The 24,634-nt window shown below is 45.3% G+C and overlaps 1 protein-coding gene across 2 annotated transcripts in view; it reads right to left on the bottom strand.

Moving 5' to 3' along the window:
• Positions 1 to 24,634, bottom strand: part of LIMD1 (LIM domain containing 1) — an 85,105-nt gene that overhangs the window by 15,622 nt on the left and 44,849 nt on the right. The window contains exons 2-3 of one of the 2 annotated variants that reach the window (XM_060109662.1): positions 21,391 to 21,492; positions 8,854 to 9,376 (exon numbers count right to left, since the gene is read on the bottom strand). In XM_060109662.1, coding sequence (XP_059965645.1) covers positions 9,138 to 9,376; positions 21,391 to 21,492 — 341 coding nt within the window. In that variant the 3' untranslated portion in view covers positions 8,854 to 9,137. Of the gene's footprint in view, positions 1 to 8,853; positions 9,377 to 21,390; positions 21,493 to 24,634 lie in introns of those variants that run through there. The other variant, XM_060109661.1, reaches the window with a different exon arrangement.

The raw sequence follows: 24,634 nt of genomic DNA, 5'->3' as shown, positions 1-24,634 counted from the left end.
AGATGGGCAAAAATCACCAAGTCTGACAATTCCCTGTCTTGGCGAAGTTGTGAGACAAAAGAGGCACCCTTTCACACTGCTGGTGGGAATGTCGATTGGCTTGACCACTTTGGGAAGAATTGGCAAGAGCCAGTTGACCTGAAAATTGACATTACCCACAACACACTGCTAGGGACACCCCTTGAGAAGATCCCCCATTGTGCAGAAGGAGGTGCATGTATGGATGTTCACTGCAGGGCTGAAATGAAAACTGAGAAACCCAGAGCATCTTCAGTGTTCACCAATATGGAAAAATAGGCAAATACATTGAGGAAAAATTTAGAGTTATATTCAATGGATGCGATACTAAACAGCAATCAAAATGAATGAACTAGGTCTGTATGTATCATTATGAATTGAACTGAAAATCCTCATATGCAAATGAGGAAAACTGTTCAACGATGCAATATTATGAGAGTGTATATGTCAGTTACATACACACAAAAACTAGTCCTATATACTGTCTATTGATACTTGTATATGTGGTAATAGTATAAAAGCTGGGATCGGAAGGATCCATACACTCAATTCATAATAGAACCTGCCCTGGGGAAGGGGGAAATGGGACGGGAGCGGGAACCAACATGATTCCAATTTATCTGTAATATTCTTCTTCCTTTATTAAAAATAAGCCAAAATGACAACATATAAATGTTTGTGCATTCTGGGTGGTACGTAAATAAGGGTTATTTCCTGTGGTACTTTCTTGTAGCTTTTTTTTTCTTGTAGTTTTTAAACTGCACACACACAGCTTCTTTAGGTGAAACACTATAAACCAAAAGGCAAACGACATGCTAGAAAAAGCACCTGTACTATATGACGAACAGAACTTAACCCCAATATGCAAATTACTCAATTAACAGCCCAATATTTTAAAACTGGGCAAAGAATGGGGGGAAAATGACAAAAGTAGTATGAATGACCAATGAATATAAAATAATCCTTAACTTTTCTCATATTTTTTTATAACTGCAAACTAAAATAGTATACCAAGCTTTGTCTATCCAATTAGCAAAGGCTAAAACGAATGACAGTGTTAGTAATGACATTGGCAGACTGACACTCTCCACTCTGCAAGGAAAAGCAGAGACTGAAACAAGCTTTTTAAGGCAAATGTAATATTAAATTTCAATAGAATTTAGAAAGTTTGGATTATTGTGACCCAAAAATTCTACTGCATGAATTTATCCCAAGGAAATAATCTAATTGTTTAAAGGATCTTCATCTCAGCATCATTTATAACAGCTTACAAAAAAATGAGTGTCGGGGCCTCCCTGGTGGCGCAAGTGGTTGAGAGTCCGCCTGCCGATGCAGGGGATACGGGTTCGTGCCCCGGTCTGGGAGGATCCCATATGCCGCGGAGCGGCTGGGCCCGTGAGCCATGGCCGCTGAGCCTGCGCGTCCGGAGCCTGCGTGTCCGGAGCCTGTGCTCCGCAACGGGGGAGGCCACAACAGTGAGAGGCCCGCATACCGCAAAAAAAAAAAAAAAAAAAAAAAAAAAAAAGAGTGTCGGGCTTCCCTGGTGGCACAGTGGTTAAGAATCTGCCTGCCAATGCAGGGGACACGGGTTCGAGCCCTGGTCCAGGAAGATTCCCACATGCCGTGGAGCAACTAAGCCCGTGCAGCACAGCTACTGAGCCTGCGCTCTAGAGCCCACAAGCCACAACTACTGAGCCCATGTGCCACAACTACTGGAGCCCGCGTGCCTAGAGCCCATGCTCCAGAACAAGAGAAGCCACCACAATGAAAAGCCCATGCACTGCAAGGAAGAGTAGCCCCTACTCGCTGCAATTAGAGAAAGCCCATGTGCAGCAACAAAGACCCAACACAGCCAAAAATAAAATAATTAAATAAATAATCTTTTAAAAAAATGAGTGTCAACCAAATATCTAATTCTTATCAGATAAATTATGTACTATTACAAAGCCATATTAAAGAATGTGTTTCCGACAGGAAGAGGAGAGTGAAGAGAAAAAAAAAGAAAGATTGTTTTCCAAAAATATTTAGTGGAGAAATATTTAAAATACTGCAAAATGGGGTTAAAAACATCTGTGTGTGTGTGTGTGTGTGTACACAGACATGGATATACATACACATTTATATGCTCATACACAGTCATTATCTCTGAGTAAAGGAAATGGTGATGTTATTAGTTTTTTTCTGCAATGATTATGTATATTAGTTTTATTGCCTGAAACAAACTTTAATGGAGTGAGAGAGTGTGATTGGCAATGGGGCATACCTTAGAAGTCTTTAATTCTGCAAAGTTTCCCTCCTGTCCTCACCTCAAAGTTATTCTAGGAAGTTCTCATTCTAGAACCTTCACAAGCATTTCCCAACTAAACTAGGGTAACAAGAATGAGTACCTACAGCTCAGTGATTTCAGGGTTCACTAACAGAACCCTCTGACAGCCATGGAAGTTAAACTTAATTACTTTACTGACTTACAAATTTCCCCTCTATAAAAAGATTCCACAGGACTCAGAGTTTTAGAAAGGAAAATGAAAACTAACTAGAGTATCCTTTCTACCTTGTGCCCCCGCCAGGCTCGGGGTGAGAGCTTATATCCTCCTGCTTGCAGTCCCTCCCTGGCAGCCAAGGCGACAAGGACACAACAGCCCACCCTAAGAGGAAAACAATCCCCACACCGTCTGGCTGCAAGTCCGTGGAGCGCCGTTGCTCTACTGCTCCCTTCTGGGACGTCCCACTGGGATGACCTAGTTCTAATGAGAGGAAGGGAAGCGAGGCTGCAGCTACTGAGGAGGCCACTAGAGGGAGCGAGGAGGCCGCCTGGAAACGCACAGGACTTCCTAGAGAGAGGTGAGGCTTCTGAGGCAAGGCGTGGAGAACGCCCCGCTCTGGCTCCTGGAACAGGAGCAGGGAAGTTCTAAAGAATCTAAGCAGGAATTCGCTTTTTGATTTAATAGAGGGTAGATCATCTCTGTTCCAAAAATCATAGAGGCAAATCATCACACGTACAAAAGTGTCGAACCCTCCAGCACTGTAAGAAACACAAAGTAAACGAGAACTTTTCCCACTTATGATAACAACAAAGATTTTTTTAAACAGTCATATTCATTTGTGATGGCGGTCAGTGCATATTTCTGTAAGCTACAGAGGAGAGTGTAAAATGATTAACTCACCCTGGAGAGGAAACTTTAAAATGTTTATCTCTGACTCAATTGGGCTGTCTGGGACTTAGCTTAGGGAAAGAATCGGAAATGTGAATAAATGTTTACTTAGATCCAAATTGGCAGCCTTAGAGAAATGACCACATAAAACAGAACACATTTAAATGTAATATGTAGCCATTTAAAATACCAGTCAAATAAGTGTTTCATTGGTATTCGAAAATGCTTATACTATAGAAGAATACTCAAATTACATTAGTAAGTGAAAAAAGCAAGCTAGATAACTATATTTATAGTACAGTTCCATTTCAGTAACCTATACCCATACACACACACCACTGATATGAAAAAAAAACTGGAAGGCTGCATATTAAAACTAATAGTGGTGAGCACTGGCTGATGGTGTTACAGGGAAATTCCACTTCCTATTTTATAATTTTCTTTTTAAAACTTACCTAATACTATATAGCACTGACAGGTTGTATTAAAGGGAAATTTCACTTACCACTTTATACTTTTCAATATTTAAAAATTTTTTCTAGTATTTAGTACACTGGAAGATGGTATGAGAGAAATTTCACCTTCTGCTTCATACATTTCTAGATTAAATTTTTCTGGAATTATGTATCCATAATCTGAGAAACAATACTTTCTTCTTAATTTTTAAAAGAAAACTCTTACGTAATAATGTGAAAAGTTAAAAAAAAAAAAGTAAGATTCAATTACGTAAAGAAGAAATTCAAAGAAAAAAAGACTGGAAAGGAAATCTGTCCAAGAATGACAGTGCCTCTGAGGAGACATAAATAGTAGGTATCTGTAGGATGTGGGGTGGGGGGATGTTAGCTAGTTGTTTGCATCTTTATACTCTCCTACACATCCCCAAACTTTTAATAATGAACAGGTATCACTTTGATCATCATTTTAAAAAGTGCCCACTGGCTAGGCAAATCCTCTTTTTTTTTTTTTTTTTTTGGCCACACGGCTTGTGGGATCTTAGTTCCCCACCAGGCAACGAACCCAGGCCCTCGGCAGTGAAAGCACCAAGACCTAACCACTGGACCTCCAGGGAACTCCCTAGACAAATCCTTTTGCTCCCAGGCCCCAGAGCTGAGGAGTCCCATGTCCAGACCCCAGAGGCCAGGGGAGGGCTCTGAGGTTGCATCTGCATTTCCTTGATTACCAAAGAAAGAAAAAATATTTAGGACTCCGCCACAGTCCTGAGAAGGTGGGGCCTTCCTCTGCTCTGAAGGACTCAAACTCCAGTTTTCACTAAAGTTTTAAAAGACCCCCTGTGTTTAGAAACTGGCTCCCACACCCATATTTAGTTTGCATTTTGTCAGAGTGAGAGAAAAAAATTAACATCTGTTGATTGCCTTCTATGTTTCAAGTACTATATTTAGAACTTTCATATACTAAAAAAAGTTTTAAAGGTGTCTGAAAACACTGCCACACATATCACTGCATCATTAGCCCCCTTTCTGTCCACGCCTGCCACATGCCTTTCACAGAGATGTTTCACAAACCACTCCGTGTCACCTACTCTAGGATTCAGCCAGCGTAGAAAGGGTTCACCTAAGAATTAGGCAGAAATAGAACCTGTCACGTGTCAACATCACAGAGCAGTGCAAAGATGCAGGAACTGCTTACTCTTGGGAATCACTGCAAATGACACCCAGGGTTGCTCCCAGCTCTCTGGGTTTCCTCTTCTCTTCATAAAAACACCATACTTATAGGTTAAAAGTTATCATCTCCATTTCATAAATTCCAAGGCTCAGAGAGGCTAGCCCAGGCAGTAAGTGGGCAGGTTGGAAGCCAGGTTGTCTGACGCTGACGTGCATGCTTGTTCCATTGTGCTATGAGCCCGCCCGCACTATTTAATGCTTGCTGAGTGCTCACCTCCACGTAGATTCCAGTTTCTCTCTTCCTACCAGGGAACGGAGAAGGGCATTTTCATTTTTTAAAGCACTTTCTATGTACTGGGCAATTTACGTACGTTGTATCTCTTTGTCTTGACAATTCTGTAAAAATTCCCTGCGATGGCACCCATGTGGCTATAACGTGACTGGTGACTGACCCCCATCTTCTACCACAGACACATGGAGTGACAGTGAGGCCAGGCAGAAAACAGCAAGCAAACTCATCTTGAGAAGCAGGGAGGCAGAGAGAAGGTATCCTCCCGTCTGAATCACTCCAGATCTAGCCAATGAAATGGAAACCAATGAACCTGGAAATTCCTGGTATCACGGCCACTGTCCTGAAAGTTCCAATCAAGTGCAGGACCCAGAACCACCCTCATTGACAAATAAGCTAGAGCAGCCAACCACCACTAGGTGGCGCCAGACCACAGCCACGACAGAGACAGGCGGGAGCAGCACAACCAGCTGAGAATTCCAGGCTGGCGGGTGTTGGAGGTTGGCGGGGGTCATTTCCTTAATCCTGCAATAATGTGACCCCACGCTTTAAGCAGTTTAGCTCCACTTATTGCATTATATGCAGTTTTACTGAGTCTTCGTTTTGCAGATGGGGAAACAAAAGCTAAAGCGGTCAGGCAAACTTGGCTGTGTGTCTGAAGCTAAGCAGAAGAGCTGGGATTTGCACCCAGGTCTCACTAGTGCTAAGTCAACACCCTTCCCATCACAATATACTAACCCTTTGTCCCGGAACAAGTATTTCTCAGACTGTGGGAGGGGAAGAAAGTGGATTCTTTACCTTTCTAATCACACTTCTCCCCCACGCGACTCCCTTGAGTGGTGACAAATCACTGTCCTCACTCTTCCTATGGTGGCACTACTTGGAGCCAGCTGTGCCGTGCCAGAGCTCATACACAGCAGAAGATAAAACAATGGTCGAGGCGTGAACACCAAAAAATTAAGCCAGCAGTTTTCAAACTTTAGCATGCTTCAGAACCACCTGGTGGGTTTGCTAAAACACAGATTTCTGAGCCCCTCCCCAGAGATTCTGATTTAGTAGGTCTGGGAAGGACCTGAGGATTTGCCTTTCTAATGAGTTCCCAGGTGATGCTGACTGTGCTGGTCCAGGGACCACACTTGGAGAACCACAGAGTTAGGCTATGCCTCAGGACTGTCTCTGAAGCAGCATCTCCACTTGAAGAGATTCATCTTGTTCAAACAAAGTGCTAAGACCTAGACCATCCCTATAACAATTAGCATCGAACATAAAGCTGTTGAGAGGGAGGCTGTGTCCGCATTACGTCTTTATAACTCTAGTTTCAGAATCATCTTGCTTCTAGTCCTTGAAACGGGAAACGGATAGTGATATGCACAAGAAAAATATACCAAATAAAGAGCTTTTCCACAGCTTTAGAATACAGTATTCAAAGTTGCTCTTTATTTTCCAATCACAACAATAGTTTATAAAATATTCACTAATAAATGTACAGACTCATCAAGAACCCGTTCCAAAAAGTCACCTCCCATAGATGCAGTAAATGAATATTTTATATATGCCTTCAGGGGCACCTTCAGATGAAAACAGAAAAATGTGGATAAAGTCAGTGTAGCTTGGTGAAGGAAACAGCGGTTGAGGATGACACAAAGAGATGTTGGCCATTTAATGTGACAAATAAAACTAAACTTGCAATACTCACCATTCTCCCTTGTTTCTAGAAATAGAAACAACTCATCTATTCTGGAAAAGTAATTGGCCCTTAGCTGTAAGACTTAACCGCAAATTTCAGTTTCTAAAATATCTCCCTGAAAAGTAAAAATGCAAGGTTTTCTCAGCAATGAAGATACTTCCTGAGAAAAGTAAAAGCTAGCAATTGTTTAGATCATGTTTTTATTGCACCGTTCCAACTGGTAACTTCTACCTGTGCTGTCCACAGTGGCTACCGGCCCATATGTGGCTATTGATATGTAACTGAATTAATTAAATAAAATAACATTAAAAATTCAGTTCAGGGACTTCCCTGGTGGTCCAGTGGTAAAGAATCCACCTTCCAATGCAGGGGACACGGGTTCGATCCCTGGTCAGGGAACTAAGATCTCACATGCCACAGGGCAACTAAGCCCGCGCGCCACAACTACAGAGCCCACGCACCCTGGAGCCTGCGCGCCACAACTAGAGAAGAGAAAAAACCCACGCGCCACAACGAAGAGCCCGCATGCTCCAGCTAAGACCTGAGGCAGCTAATAAATAAATAAATAATCAATAAATCTTAAAAAGAAAAAAGTCAGTTCAACTTGAACAAGCACATTCCAAGTCCCTGAAAGCCACTTGTGACCAGGGCAGCTATAGAACACTTGCATCATCCACAAAGGTCTACCAGATCTACTTCTTCAAACAGCTTTTTCCAGAATAGGATAACTGTTAGAAGGTATTGCTAACAACAAAGCAACAGAAAGAAACCAACCAAATTGGCTTGGCTCCAGTGAACAGATCAACCTGGCTTCCACAGGCTCATCTTGCCCCAGTGGGATGAGGAACAGGAAGAAAGAGGAAAGTGAAAAAGCACTCAGGCTGGGGTTCTTGGCTTTGCTACTTCCCAAGTGAGAGGCTGGCTGGGCACCTAAACCCCTGGGTTCCTCCAAAGAGGGTGCTGAGGAGAGGACAAAATCAGGGGTCACAGTGGGGCCCAGCACAGCACCGGCTCATGCTAAGCTTGTGACATAAGGCACCGTTGCCAGGATCCCTTCAAAAACCTTCAATTATTGGGCCTCCCTGGTGGCGCAAGTGGTTGAGAGTCCGCCTGCCGATGCAGGGGATACGGGTTCGTGCCCCGGTCTGGGAGGATCCCATATGCCACGGAGCGGCTGGGCCCGTGAGCCATGGCCGCTGAGCCTGAGCGTCCGGAGCCTGCGCGTCCGGAGCCTGTGCTCCGCAACGGGGGAGGCCACAACAGTGAGAGGCCCGCATACCGCAAAAAAAAAAAAAAAAAAAAAAAAAAAACCTTCAATTATTGAAGCTAAAAGTCACATCCACTTCCATCTCCTTCTTTGTCCATATCCTCCAGGTCACTGTTCCCTTCTCAGTTTTTCTGTGGTAAAGGGCCAGGTCTTGGGGGTTTTGTTTTTAATTTCCACCTGTCAGACTTATTTTCTCGTAACATACAATAATGTGGGAAAATGAAACATATGAAATCCAAGCCTCAATATGCTCTGTCAAATTGTTATGAAAGTTTCCAATTTCTGTTGAGAGTGTTATGAAAAGCCTCAATTTCTGTGCTTCTGTCTTTACTGGCCAGCACTGGTTGAGGACCACACTCTGAGTAGCCCACTCCACACTGCAGTCTTCTTCTCACTAGCCACTTCACAGTCTTTTTTTTTTTCCTTACAGTTTTCCACGCCCACTATTCCAGAGCATCATCATCTGAGTCAGAGAAAAGAATGCTGCACAGAGAAAAAATCCTGGAGATTCGCAGAGGGTCTCCTCTGAGGATTTAGCAGAGCACGGATCAGCACATGCATGTGAAGAAAATAACCACCGCTGGGGGTAAAAGATATCCGAAAGGATGAGAGAGAACAGTGCCTGGTGTGCACAAGGGCCGGAAACTGTCTATTCCCACCAGACAGACTGGGAAAACACATAATAATCCACGCAACACTGAGTAAAATACTCAGAAAGGCTTTGCCCTGGGAGTGGGGCATAATTACCCCTAGACTGAGCTCTGCTCTAAACTCACTTAGCAAATCATAAAAACCACACTGGAAAGGATTACTGTTTCTAAATAAGTTATCTGCACCCCAGAAGATTTAATGCTCAAGAAGATTTAACGGAATGTAAAAATATCTAGGACTCAACAAGGTATGATTCACAACGCATGGCATCCAATCAAAGATAATCAGGCATGTAAAGAGGCAAGAAAACACAACTCATAATGAAGAAAATAATCAACCTATGGAAATCAACCCAGATCTGACACAGACATTAGCATTAGTAAAGAAGGACGAGTTATTGTCATTCTATTCCATATGCCCCAAAAGTTAAACAGTGACACGGAAGATATTTTTAAGAGGTCCAAATTGAACTGCTAGAGATGACAACTAAAATGTCAGATGGGGGCTTCCCTGGTGGTGCAGTGGTTGAGAGTCCACCTGCCGATGCAGGAGACACATGTTCGTGCCCCGGTCCGGGAAGATCCCACATGCCGCGGAGCGGCTGGGCCCGTGAGCCATGGCCGCTGAGCCTGCATGTCCGGAGCCTGTGCTCCGCAACAGGAGAGGCCACAACGGTGAGAGGCCCGCGTACTGCAAAAAAAAAAAAAAAAAAAGTCAGATGAAAGATACATTGAGTGGGATTAAAAGCAGATTACACATTGCAGGAGAAAACATCTATGACGTTAAAAGCACAGCAATAGAAACTGTCCAAAATGCAACAGAGAGGAAAAGAATCTAAAAAACAAAAAGACCATTAATGGGGGGGAGAGATAAATCAGGAGGTTGGAATTAACATACACACACTACTATATATAAGATAGATGATCAACAAGAAACCACTATATAGCACAGGGAACTCTACTTAACACTCTGTAACAACCTATATGGGAAAAGAATCTGAAAAAGAATGAATATGTGTATATGTATAACTGAATCACTATGCTGTACACCTGAAACTAACATTGTAAATCAACTATACTCCAATAAAATTTTTTAAAAGAGAAAGAAAGAAAAGACCATTAAATGAGCCGTGGGACAACTTGAAGATGCCGAACCAAGGGGCCACTGGAGTCCCTGAAGGGGAAAGGAGGGGGTGGCAGAAAATTTGAAGAAATAATGGCCCAAAATATTCCAGATTTGATGAAGACCAAACACTCACAGATCCAAAAAGCTCAATAAACCCCAAGCACAAGAAACATGAAAAGTGCACCAAGGGACATCATGATCAACCTTCTCAAAATCAATAATAAAGGGAAAATCTTAATCAGAGGAAAAAGACATGTTACATACAAAGAGACAAAGATAAAGATGGCACTGGATTTCGGATTGAAAACAAAGCAAGTAAGAAAACAGTGAAACAACATTTTTTAAAAATGAAAGAAAAAACTATCGACCTAGAATTCCACACACAGCAAAAAATATCTTTTAAAACCAAAGTGAAGTACGGCTGAATTCAGACATTCAAAAGCTGAAACAATTCTTCAAGGGCAGGTCTGCATTACCAAAAAAAAAAGTTAAAGGAAGTCTTTTAAGGAGAAAGAAAATGGTACCAGATGAAAATCTGGATTTAAACAAAGGAATGAAGAGGACTAGAAACAGTAACTGCATGGATAAATAAGATTTTGTTCTCATTAGTTAAATCTCTTTAAAAGATAATTGACTAGAGCAATGGAAGAAAACTGAGAGACCGGAAATAAACCCTTAGATTTTAGGGTCAATTAATTTTTGACAAATTTGCCACAACAATCCAATTGAGAAAGAACGGCCTTTTCAACAGACGGGGCTGGGAAAACTGGCTATCCACATGCCAGAGAATGAACCTGAACTTCTACCTCAAACCACATACAAGAATTAACTCAAAATGGATCCAAGAAGAGCTCAACCTAAGAGCTAAAAACTATAGCTCTCAGGGCATGAATCTTTGCGACATTTGGTAGGTCTGTGTTTTCTGAGATAAAGCACCAAAACCACAAGAAACAAAAGAAAAAATAGATTAGACTATATCAAAATTTAAAACTTCTATGCTGCAAATAATAACAACAGGAAAGTGAAACAACAGTGCACAGAATAAGAGAAAACATTGGTAAATTATATATCTAACAGGATATTTACATGTAGAACATATAAAGAACCATTAGAACTCAATAATAAAAAGACAAATAACCCAATTAAAAATGGCTAAGGGGGGACCTTCCCTGAGAGTCCAGTGGTTAAGACTCCGAGCTTCCAATGCAGAGGGCGCGGGTTCAATCCCTGATCGGGGAACTGAGATCCCACGTGCCGTTCAGTATGGCCAAAAAAAAAAGGGTAAGGGATCTGAATAGACATTTCTCCAAATAAGACACACAAATAGGCCATGAAAAGATGCTCCACATCAGTCATCAGGGAAATGCAAATCAAAACCACACTGAGATTCAACTTCACACTCACTAGGATGGTTAGAATCAAAGTCAGACAATCACAAGTACTGGCAAGAATGTGGAGCTACTGGAACCCTCATACATGCTGGTGGGAACGTAAAATGGTGCAGCCATTTTGCAAAACAGTGCCTCAAAAAAGTTAAACATAGAGTTACCATATGACACAGCAATTCCACTCCTAGATATCTATCTTAAAGAACTGAAAAAATATGTCCACACAGAAACATGCACAGGAATCTTCATAGCAGCCTTATTTATAATGGCCAAAAAGTGGAAACGAGTGTCCACTGACTGATGAATGGATAAATAAAATGTGGTCTGTCCATACGATGGATTATTATTCAGCCATAAAAAGGAACAGAGGGACTTCCCTGGTGGCGCAGTGGTTAAGCATCCGCCTGCCAATGTAGGGGACACTGGTTTAATCCCTAGTCCAGGAAGATCCCACATGCCGTGAAGCAACTAAGCCTGTGCGCCACAGCTACTGAGCCTGTGCTTTAGAGCCCACGAGCCACAACTACTGAGCCCGCGTGCTGCAACTACTGAAGCCTGCGCGCCTAGAGCCCGTGCTCCGCAACAAAACAAAAAAAAAAGAAGCCACCACAATGAGAAGCCCACGCACCTCAACAAAGAGCAGCTCCCGCTCACCGCAACTAGGGAAAGCCCACGCAAAGCAATGAAGTCCCAGCACAGACAAAAATAAATAAATGAATAAATAAATATTTTAATAAATAAATATAAAAGGAATGAAGTTCTGATACATGCTACAACATGGATGACTCTGGATCACATTACGCTAAGTAAAAGAAGCTAGTTACAAAAGACCACATATATATATATATGACTCTATTTATATGAAACATCCATAATAGGCAAATCTATACAGGAGTGCTTGCTTAGGGCTAGAAAAAGAGGGATGGGGAATGGGAAGTGAAAGCTTATGGGTACAGGGTAATGGATAATGCCACCTTTATGGCTCCAATATTTCCTCAGTGCTAACTGGGTGCCCTGCATTATACTAAAGGTGGCAGATCAAGGGTAAATCAAGATCAGTTAAACACTGTCCCCATTCTCACAAAACTGACCACAGAGGGGGAGGCATAGACCCCTGCCAACAGTTTCAATCTAATCATAATTCAAAACACCACAAGACAGGTAAATGAACAAGGTGTGTATGAAACCTGCATCAGAGGAGCCACAGCAGAGATCACAATGGAGGACATCGCTTGGAGAGTGATGCGTACCTGGTGGGATGAAGTGTGAGGGTGACAAGACAGGGGTAGGAAAGGGTGGGTGATGTTTAGTGTGGCTGGAGGTTCCGAAGGACACAGGGTGGAAGAGACAGTGGCAAGAGAGCAGACAAGAAAGGGTTGGAACTACTTGAAGGAATGTGTTCAATGTCAAGTAAAGGAATCAGACTATGATGTTATGAGAAGAAGTGGCTGAGGTCTCAGAGCAGGGGAGTGGTCCCCTCACAGCTGTGCTCAAAGGCCAGCTGTGTGGATGGAGGTGGGCAGGGCAGCAAACAGGACCTGAGGCAGTCAGGAGGGACAGTAGTGATCCACAGGAGGAAGAGAGAGGGTCTTCCCCCAGTGAGGCCCCCGGGCCCCCGCTGGCATGCAAACCCACCAACAGTGGACACTGCAGGGGCTGCTGCTTGCACGGTCTGTCCTGGCAATGGATTTGCCAGACTCCGAGGCTGCTCAGTGCCCCGGAAGTGCATCTGGTCCTTGAAAACCTGATCATAGGATCCACGCCTGGCTCATGTGGTAATAAGGATTCTCTTCCCCTTTAACTTTAACTGGCAGGAAGACTGCATTGGCTTTGAGTCATCAAGTCAACAGTATCTTATGCAGCAGATGCTTAAGAAGACCGCAGAGCAATGAGGAAGAAGCATATGACATACTTCTAAATGGAACAAACAGAACATAAAAGCAAGTACTGTGATGACAACCTGGCAAAAATGATGTCCATGTGGGTATAGCCAACATTATTTTGTTTTGGTTTGGTTTGGTTTGGGGTTATGGGGTTATGGGTGATTTTCTTCCTCCACATGTATTTTTTTTACAATGTGACTATATTGCCTTTGTGACGCATAAAGTAAAAACAATAAACTTACTGACTGTTTCTTATTAATAAGTGAACTGTGGCTTAGGAGTAGAGACTTTACCTACAATGTCCAATATGGTAGCCACTAGCCACGTGTGGCTATTTCAATTTAGACTGAATTAATTAAAATGAAATAAAAATGTCAACTCCTCAGTCACACTAGCCACGTTTCAAGCACTCAAAAGTCACATGTGGCCGTGGCTGCCCTACTGGACAGTGCACGTCTAGAGCTCAGAAAAGCAGTCAGGAAGCTGGGGGACAAATGAAGGTAAGTGGGTGGGGATGAGGCCAGTCACACGGTCACAGAGAAGATCCCAGCTGTCTGCATCGGACCCCCTAGGATGCTCGTCATGCACACGCGGGCCTCTGCTCTGTAGACTTCAGGAATCAGGATGTCTGCAGGTGGAACAAGCTTCTCGGGACTGGGGCTGGTGTTCGGTAAAGGGTGAGGACTGGAGAGGTGGCAAAAATATAGACTGTGGAGCCACCTGGACCTGAGTCGGGACCCCAGTCCCCCACAGACCAGCTATGCAACCGCTCTGGGGCTCCACTTCCTCTTGTGCAAATGAGTGTGGCTGGGAAGCAAGTGAGGGGCGTGAGATGACCGAGCAAATATTCTGCAAACAGTGGCTCACAGTACAACCCATGTCAGAGGCATCAGAGCACCGATAGAAAGCCTGGGTGCAGACGAAATTGTCAGTATATATACGGGGAAGGCAGAGGAGGAAGAGAGAGAGAGGGAGGGGAGTTGATTGGTTATAAGGAATTGGCTCCCATGATTATGGGGATTGACAAGTCCCAAGATCTGCCGTCAGCAGGCTGGAGGCCCAGGACAGTGATGATGTAGCTCCAGTGCAAAGGCAGGAAACAACTGATGTCCCTGTTCAAGGCAGTCAGGCAGGAGGAAGTCCCCTTACTCCAGAAGCGTCCACCTTTTTGTTCTATTGAACAAAACTGATTGGGTGAGGACCACCCACATAAGGGAGAGCTTTACTCAGTCTACCAATTGTTACTCCCATCAAGAAACCTTCACAGACACCCAGAATAATGTTAGACCAAAATCTGGGCACCCCATGGCCCAGTCAAGTTGACACATAAAATTAACCATCACAGGGCCAGAGGTGGGGACAGCAGTTTAAGAGAACATTTGAGAGACAGAACATCTAAGAAAGAAGAGATGCTCTTAGCAAGATGAGGGCACCAAGGAGACCCAAGCAGTAACTGTGATGCCAGAATAAAGCTCAGTTTTCCGTAAAAGATCTCACTCCCTAAATCCAGGATTTTGGGTCTGAGATGAGGCACCCAGTGTAACGTCATGTGCTAATCAGGGTGTGATGAGCCCCATCGTGTCAAAGCACCCTCCATTCTGCTCTTAGACATCAGGACACACTGGGTACCACCAAGTCTCACCCTTGGTCTGGGATTATTGAAGATTTCCACCCAAATTATGCATGTGCAAATATAAGAAAAGTGTTTGGAATGCAGGTGTGGCAATTAATGATACAGGTCGCACTGGAGTTACCCTCGCAACATAGCTTAAAAATCCCAGACTCCTTTAATGTCACAGGCACGAAGAAGCTGATGTTCTCTCACTGTCGGGGACATCATGGCTTCTCACTGCATCAACAAAGTCTGATCTGGGAAACCAAGTCTGGTCCCAATTCTGGTGCACGCAGCAGAACTGGGTTTGCTGGAGAGGGACAAGTGACCATCTGATGACACGTCAAGTAAAAGCCACCCCTCTGCTCTCCTCCGACCCTCACAGCCCTTTGCCCAGCTCCATCTGTTTTGGTTGTTTCCTGATTTAACCCTCACCCACTGATTTCCTTTGTATCTTCCCACTGTCCCTTTCTCACTTTCTTGATCTTCAGCTTTTTCCCTAGATCCAGCTGACTCATTCAGCTCGCACACAAATGCTGAATATGATGAGAAATATTGGGATGACTCAACAGCTCAGAAATTCAGGGATCAAAGCCCTTAAAAAGGAACAGACCTCTAATCAAAGCCCTTAATCCATTTCTCTCCTACGGGTACATCCCACCCACTACTGAATTCTAGCTCCCCTATTCCAAGTACAAGGCCACTCTTCTGCATTCACAAGTCAAAAGTATCCCCAAACCCAACCTTTGCTGTCACACAGCCCCCAGGCAGAGCTGAACCTGAGATGTCATGGCAAGATCCAGTGTCTCTCTAAGCAAAGCTAATTTGATACAGTGGCTGCAAGCAAGGGCTGTGGGTCCACACGGTCCTGGGTTCAAGTGCCAACCAGTCTATTTAACATCGATATAACCAACCACAAGCAAACTAAACTCTCCAAGCCTCTGCTCGTCTGTGAAATGAGAGTAATAACAATGGTGAACTCACTGGTCTGTTAACAAGGATTTAGTGAGCTACTTCGAGCGAGAGGATCAGGGCAGGGTCAGGCCCAAAGTAAGCTAGAAAGCTCACCTGTGAATTACAAATATTGAGATGACTCTTAAGCAAGCGTGCCTGCCATGAATTAAAGGGAGACCTCCCTAATTCAGGCTCAACTATTTCAGAATCTGGGCATCTCCAAAGGCTGGGCTGGTGAGGAGGCATATACAAAGTCAACGAAAACAGTTAACATGATTTCAGAGGCAGTGCTTAGACTTGGTAAGAGAAACAAAACAACCGCCAAGAACCCTCCCGCACTTCAGATGTGACCTTACTGATGGATGAATCACCAATCACTGATTTATTCACTAAGAACCTCCGTCCCACAGCTCTGGGTTTATTTCTAGTTGTTTCATTTACCTGAAGGAATGAAATGGCACTTTCTAGTGTTCTGGATGCAGGATTTCACTAACTCTGTTAGACAGACTTTCCCAGATGGGGTCTAAATAAATGTGTGAGATTTCACTATAAAATCCCTTCACAACCTTTAACAGGCATGGATGTTCGGTTTTTGGAAGGTGGGATGGGCAGTGGCATATATTCTTATTTTTGTTGTGTTTTTTTCCCTAAGGCAGATCACAGTGCACCACCAACTCAGGAACATAAGCACTAGGTCACAACGCTCAAGAGTCACCTGTTCTGGCCATGACCTGCACATCCCAGCCCTGTTCTGTTAGTGGACCCCATCCGGCCCTCAGCTGCCTTCCTCTGAGCTCAGGCCTGTGCTAGGCATAATCCCCATCAGCCTCAGGACTGCCTGCCCCCCAAGCCCTACCCTCAAGACCAGGGCACCCTTGTGGTCTATCGGCTTCTGGGGAGGGGCATGTCTTATCTCGTCCATCGTTTTCCAACTCACGTGGCTGAAAAACAGTAGGGGGCTGTGAACATGGCAAACTGGTTTCCCCATGACTCCAGGATGGAATTTATTTAGTCTTTACAAAATGAACAAAATCTTACTTTCTGGGCCTAAAACGGCCTGGGGTGAGGACACAGAGCCTGGCCTCTCTCTGCCTCAGAGTCTATTCTGGAAGGTGCCGAGGAGACTTCACTTGACCCCCCAAGTCCAGCACACTTTTTCTTCCTTCTTGTTCCGCCTCTCTCGGGACACAGACAGGCGCCAGCTTCTCCTCATTCAGGCCACTTGACACATGGTGTCCAGACACATGGCACATGGCTGGCTGGCCAAGGCCATGCCTACCCTCCCGCCACCCCATGCTGTGCCAACGACTCCTGAGAGCATCCAGTTGGGGGCCTGGCCACCTTGGGTGGGCAGAGCCGAGGTGGGAGAGGGAGACCCACAGCACACATCTCCATGGCAACCAAACACACCCGCTGCCGACAGAGGAGCATGTCAAAAAAGAACTTTAACAAGCCACATAAACGCCCACGCATCGTGCCCTGAATGCTTGCTTCTGGGAACGAACACCAAAGAAACAACTCAGCAGAGGGAGAAAAGCACGCAGGCACAAAGACATTCACTGGGGCCACGTGTAATAACCAACAAACCCAAGACACGGAGACACTCGCTCCCTGCTATCAAACCATGGAACGGCTCAGTTGACAACTATGTAACTGTTAAAATGATTATTATGAAGAAGACTACAAAGACAGGGGTGAATTTATGACACAATATTAAATCAAAAAGGATACAATACTGGTTTACACTGTATGATCACAACTCTAAAAAATGTGTATAAATCTGGACAAAATCTAGAAGGGAAAATATTAGTGAAAATACCTGTTCTAGAATGATAACAAACCAGGTTACTGTCTTTAAATTTTTTTGTGGCTGTCATGTTGTTCCCACAACTAAAAATGAACTAAACATTGTTGCTTGTTGGCAGATGGGGACTTGGCCAAGGTGCCCGGGAGAACTTGCACCATCCAGAGGCAGAGGTTTGTCTGGGCGTGTGAAACACCTTGGGATCCTCCCGGGACACAGGATGAGAGGCTTGTAAGGAACTGCTCTAGGACTGTCTCCAGGACACGAGACAGTCTCTCATCTCTGATGAGGTGAGGGCTCTCTGCCCCACCCCTCTGAAGGGAGCTGCTGACTCATGACCGCTTAGCCGCGTCCAGGATTGACTGCTTAGCATCCCATAACTTACACTGCAGTCATCGGCCCTTTTGTTTCAGTGTTGTCCCTTTGGGGGTGTGGGACAGGGACAAAGGCACCTTTGGCATGTCCTTTTTGTTGCTCACGAAGGGAATAAATTGTCTGAACCTAGAAGTAGCTTGTTTTATCTTTACTGATCAAATCAGTCGGGCCTTGGCCTGGCCTTGTAAGTGCATGTGAGCTCTCAATAAGATCCCGATATTATGTTTTAATAAAGCATCAGTAAGACCCAAGAAGTGAGTGTGTGCACGTGCCTGTGTGTGTGCATGTGTGTGTACCTACAGAAATACATCTTGATGGTGTTTCAAGCTAGATTATTCTCATAAATGAAATGGGAAAACACACTCACACACATATATACAGTACACTCTCACACACACTGTAACCAACCAGACAAACAGATGTGCAAGGCTAACCTAATCTAGATTCAGGAGCCACGGATTCAGCTCAACTGCTAGGTTTTCAACCTCAAGAAGTCTCTTTCCCTCTCTGACCCCAATTTTCTCTTCTCCAACGAAGGAGGGGACGGACTGGATGAGACCCCGGCCCCCACTGTGCTGTGTCCACATGCTGAGGCTCATGCAGAGATCCTTGAGGACTTGCAGAGGCAGGATGTGGGCCACCCTGGCACCTCTTTCTACTGAAAGCAGTTACTGGCAGCAGTAAGTTAACTGAACAAAGGCAAGTCACTTCTGGCGTCCACGAGAAGCTGCTCAGACACATGCCTGGGTCTCCAACTGCTCCCTGTGAGTGGGGAGGAAGCTGCATGTTTACCCACAACAGGAATGCCACCACACTCACTTTCTGATGGAACTCAGAGCTTCCTTCAGCAACTCTGCCCTAGGGACTGGTTTGCTGGCACCAGAATCGCAGACAGTGGTTCATTGTTTATGTGAGAAGGTAGGGCATGCCTAGTTCAGGAGAAATGGTTCTTTCCTGCTTGGGGAACAAGGAAGGCTTCCTGGAAGAGGAGGCATTGGAGCTGGGTCCTAAAAGCTGGACAGAATTTAAATGCACGAAGTGAGTGGGGAAAGGAGGTTCCAAGGAGTGAATGGAGAAGAGACAAATTGTCTCACTGTGATAAGGAAGGTAGGAAGCAATAAAACACAGACCAGACTACAAGGGCCTTAAATGCTAGAACATTTGCAAAATTCCAAAGCAGCTGTCTTCCTGAGTGTTTGTGTTTGTCATAATTTGAAAATAAACTCAGCCCATTAAGGAATTGCCAGGTAGTCAAGCAGCCACTGGTGGAACCAACAGACTCACCAGTAGGTTTTGCCCCCCAACAACTTTCTAGTTCAAATGGTAATTGCTTGAGATATAAAAATAGCCTCTATTCAATATTTATTTTCTTTTTTCCTGGAAGATAGAGCAAATATTAAGAAACAGTTACAGGAGCCAAGAGTCAAAGATAATTTTTAAAAGAAGGTGTGATCACAACTCTTTACGGATAAAACACAAACACAGGTCAAAGATTTTATTTAATTCATCATTGAATGAGAGACCAATAAGATGTTACAACTGGGAGACAGCAAAGAACCATCCACATTCAGGCCATCAGAAATGCTGAAGTAAATTTTCTTAATGGATGCAAAACTGGTCAATCTCTGCCAGACACAGTTTGCATTGCTGTGGACAGGAATCACGGGCCTTGCCGTCAAGATTCTACAACTTACAGAGTGTAACACAGCTCAAAGGCAAGGAAAGGCCCAGAGACCCAGGGAATCCAATAACCAGAAAACTCCTACATTTCCACTGCGGACGCTCAGGAGACTGTGTGATCCATCTCAAAGTCTTTCGCAATTTTCCCTTCAAAGGTGAGTAACGATCAAGGCGGAAACTCTTAGGCATGTGTTTTATGGGAAATCACAGTGAGGATGAAGCCTAAGGTTTGGAACCAGGCATATGCCTGTGCCACCAAGGCATGGCAGGCCCATGCCCACCTGGTGAACTTCAGACTGAGAACCAGGGGGCTCTTGAGGGCTGTGCCACAAACCAGCTGAGAAAGTCCCTCCTCTTCCCGTCTCCGGAGGCTTCTAAAATGAGAAGCTTGGCACTAATCCCAGGTACTCAGTTCTGGCCACACCTGGGAGTCACCGGAGGAGCTTAGAAACAATACACGTGCCCCACTCTAGAAACCCCATCCCTAGGGCTTCTGATTCTGCTGGTCAGGGTGGGGCTGGGGCATCACTGGATTTTTTTTTTTTTATTTATTTTTGGCTGCATTGGATCTTCATTGCTGTGCGTGGGCTTTTCTCTAGTTACGGCGAGAGCAGGCTACTCTTCGTTGCGGTGTGCGGGCTTCTCATTGCGGTGGCTTCTCTGATTGTGGAGCATGAACTCTAGGCACGTGGTCTTCAGTAGCTGTGGCACACGGGCTCAGTAGTTGTGGCTTGCGAGCTCTAGAGCGCAGGCTCAGTAGTTGTGGCGCACGGGCTCAGTAGTTGTGGCTCGTGAGCTCTAGAGCACAGGCTCAGTAGTTGTGGTGCATGGGCTTAGATGCTCTGCGGCATGTGGGAATCTTCCCAGACCAGGGCTCAAACCCGTGTCCCCTGTACTGACAGGCAGATTCTTAACCACTGTGCCACCAGGGAAGTCCATCACTGGCTTTTAAAATCTCTCCCCCCAACCCTCCCATGATTCTAATGAACTGCCAGGACTGAGGACCGCTGGGCCAGATGATAAGACCCCCTGGTCCCGGACTCTCTTTGGCTTTGTTATAATGTTTCCTTTTAATAGACAGCTCCCAGCCTTGGTGTAGAAGTGGAGATGTCAGTGGGACATTTTTCAAAAATGCTCCTCAAAATTAATCTTTGGTAGAGAACATGAAACAAGCACAATTCATGGCTCCGTCAGACTTAGCAAACAGCCTGCAATGTGTTAGAATCTTCCACTGTGTATGCCATCAGTTCAATGAGCAGTTTGCTGAGCTGAGCACAGGCCTAGTTTCCTGGTTTGCCGCTTTAGGCATAATGCCCGTAATGCAGTACAAAGATGCCCACAGGTGTTTGCTAAGAGGCATCAATATGTGCGTGGCATGCATACACACAGGCATTCACGCACACGCTCACACTTCCCACTGAACAGCAGCCTCCAAATGAAAGATTGGGGCCAAAGAGTTATGAAAGGACCCTGCTTCACACAGGGGTAACTGACTGACTGGTCCCCACAGTGGTGGAGAAAACTGACAACAGGGCAGACAATGGTGAATCCCAGCACTTTCCTCCTGACTCTTCTGAGACCTCTGATGTGCATTACAAACCTGATGTTATTAGGAATTGCTCCACTACCACCAGAGTGGGCCCCAGGCAAACCCTGGTACTCTGTGATAAGTCAGCATATCCTGATGGGTCTTGTGTTGGTGGTACAAAACCCTGTTATAGAGGACACTGTCCTGCCTTCCCATAGGACCACGGAGGGACATGGGCCAAGTGTCTCCAGGAAGGACGCTCTTCCGTCTCCTCCCTTCCTGGTTCCCTGTGTTCCTTACCCTGTCCCTCAACACACACACACACACACACACACACACATACACACACACTTACTGCAGGCCGCACAGGTGAAGCACGCGTCGTGGTAGAGGTTCCCCATGGCCTGGCAGGCCTGGCCGGCCCCAAACACCCCCTTGCTGCATTTCACACAGGCTCCTGCAAGGGAAAGAACACAGCAGTGAGTCAGGAGGGAAACAATGTAAAGTGAGTGATAAAAAGCCAATAGGGGCTTCCCTGGTGGCGCAGTGGTTGAGAGTCCGCCTGCCGATGCAGAGAACGCGGGTTCGTGCCCCGGTCCGGGAAGATCCCACATGCCGCGGAGCGGCTGGGTCCGTGAGCCATGGCCGCTGAGCCTGCGCGTCCGGAGCCTGTGCTCCGCAACGGGAGGGGCCACAGCAGTGAGAGGCCCGCGTACCACAAAAAAAACAAAAACAAAAACAAACAAAAAAAGCCAATGGGCAGGGCTTCCCTGGTGGCGCAATGGTTGAGAGTCTGCCTGCCGATGCAGGGGACACGGGTTTGTGCCCCGGTCCGGGAAGATCCCACGTGCCGCAGAATGGCTGGGCTCGTGAGCCATGGCCGCTGAGCCTGCACGTCCGGAGCCTGTGCTCCGCAACGGGAGGGGCCACAACAGTGAGAGGCCCGCGTACCGCAAAAAAAAAAAAAAAAAAAAATCCAACGGACAAAGCAAGATATCCACCCCTTCCCCTAAACAGCCCATCACCAAATCCGGAGAATTACTCCTTTGCATTGTCTTTCTCTCATGTTCTCTCCCTCCATCAGCCTTTCAACTATCAGTCCTTTCCACTGCAGGAATCAGGCCCCAGGCTCGTGTTCAGGCTCCCTCCACACCAGTGTGCTAATGTTCAGAATACCTCCACTTCTTCCACCTCCTCCCTTGCCCAAAGCTTTCAAAGCCTCCCACCGTTATAAGACAATGTCCAAATGCTGCACCAGGATTACAACATGCCAAATACACAGGTTGGGCAACTTCAACCAAATTATTTCCTTTGATTTACAATGGGAACCACCAACGGGGATTTACTAACCTCACTTTTTACAAAGAGTGATCAGGCCCCCAAGCCCCAGGTCTCTCAGACTGCAAGCCCAGCGCTCTGCCGTCTGCCCTGCCCCCGGCCCCTGGGTCTCAGCTCCTCGCCTTTGCTCGGGGCTCCCCTGTCTGTGCCCTATGCCCACTCTTCGGTCCCTTTATATGGTCCCTTATGTGGGCCAGTCCTCCACATAAAAGGAGGTCTTGGAGTCTCCCTTCCAAAGAACTCCCCCATTATAGTCAAATGAAAAAGATCACAATTATGTAAATAACGCATGAAAATTTTTTTTAAAAAGATTCAAGAAGGAAATATACCAAAACTGTAAAATTATGGCTGGTTTTACTTCTTTCCATCTTCTGTATTAAAAAAAAAAACTTACAAGGGCAGGCATTGTTATAGCTGAAAAAAGTCTAGTTCCAAAAAGTGTTTGGATCTGTTTTTTTTAATTTTTAAAAATTTAAAATTTTTTGGCCGTGCCGAGTGGCTTGTGGGATCTTAGTTCCCTAACCAGGGATTGAACCTGGGCCAATGGCACTGAAAGCATAGAGTCCTAACCACTGGACTGACAGGGAATTCCCCTGGATCTGTTTAAATATACTGTATAATGTTAAAATTTTTGAAAAATCAATTATACATCTCTATACAATTTATATATAAAATATATATAACTAATTTTTCAAAAATTTAAATATATATAAAAAGCTCCCCAAGCATCCATCAGGGTAGCCAGCTCATGTCCTTGGTCAGGGGCTCAGCCAGCCTTTTCTAGCTCTGGTTCCCATCTGTCAGGCTGTTCTCAGGCTGCAAATTCCCAGCCACATTCTGCCTACAGGGCAGAAAGCCCTGTGTTTCAAAGTTCTTATCATTTCAAGTTGATAAACTGCATCACCTTCAAAGGAAGTCCAAGCTAACACATCCTTCATGAAACACGCCCACACCAACCACACCAGGTGCACAGAGAACACACTAAGCCCAGGGCCCTCACGTCGCTTCACCAACACTCCCTTAGGAAGCAGATGATGCCGTCTGTAGGAACAGTACTGGGTCAGCCGAGAAAACTGGCTCTTGGGGGAATTCGCTTATGGAAAGTTCTAGGGATCACAAGTGGTGGTTATTTGTAGTTCTTCTGCTTTAACTTTTTTTTTTTTTTTTTTTGCGGTACGTGGGCCTCTCACTGTTGTGGCCTCTCCCGCCGAGGAGCACAGGCTCCGGACGTGCAGGCTCAGTGGCCATGGCTCACGGGCCCAGCCGCTCCGTGACATGTGGGATCCTCCCGGACCGGGGCACGAACCCGTGTCCCCTGCATCAGCAGGCGGACTCTCAACCACTGTACCACCAGGGAAGCCCTGCTTTAACATTTTATTATGAAAACTTTCAAGCATACAGAAAAATGGGAAGAATCATACAGGGAACACCCATATGCCCACCACCTCAATTCTACAATTGTTAGCATTTTGCTGCCCATCCCTTAATCAATCCAACCATCCATCTTATTTGTGATACATTTCACAGTAAGATGCAGACAGCAGTCCACTTCACCCTGAACTCTTCAGCCTGCATATCATTAATGAGTCCATTATTTGCCTACAGTTATTTTTTCAACATAAAATTCAAACAGTGAAATGCACAAATTATAAGTCTATCATCCAATGAGTTTTGACAAGTAACCTATGTAATGTAAACCCACATCAAGATAGAGAATGTTTCCAACACCCCGGCAAGTTCCCCAAGGCCCTTCCCTTCCACCTTTTCTTACTGGCTATGAAATTACCTTTGTGTGTGGGTACGTGTGCACGCACATGCACACGCACACACATATGCAGGATGAAACTACTGGACAGCTGGTATTCCTGTACCTAGCAAACAGCATGATGAAATTGAAAACATCAAGGAACTCAGAGGCATCAGCATTTCTTTTTGTCTGATTATTTCCTATACAACTTAGGCTGCTCTTAAGTCAAGAAATACATCCGTTCTGGGCAAACTGCATTCCTTTGCTGGCACAATCAGAGCTGTGTCCAGCTAGCAGGGAAGAGTGAAGACGGCAGGGTTCTTCCAGTACCACTCCTCTCTAAACCTGTTGCAGCAGGCTCATCACTCTAGAAACCAATGGTGCCGGCGGCCGGCCACTGAAGCAGGTGGCCCAGGTGGGCCAGGCGGGGCCTCTGGCATTTAGGCATGTGTGTGGACATGGAAGCAATGGGGTTGGTGTGCCCAGCACTGGACACGGCACCTACTGTGCTGTG

This window comes from Mesoplodon densirostris, chromosome 10 (genome assembly GCF_025265405.1).
Source record: "Mesoplodon densirostris isolate mMesDen1 chromosome 10, mMesDen1 primary haplotype, whole genome shotgun sequence".
Lineage (NCBI taxonomy): Eukaryota > Metazoa > Chordata > Mammalia > Artiodactyla > Ziphiidae > Mesoplodon > Mesoplodon densirostris.
This window is presented reverse-complemented; position numbering and strand designations above follow the sequence as displayed.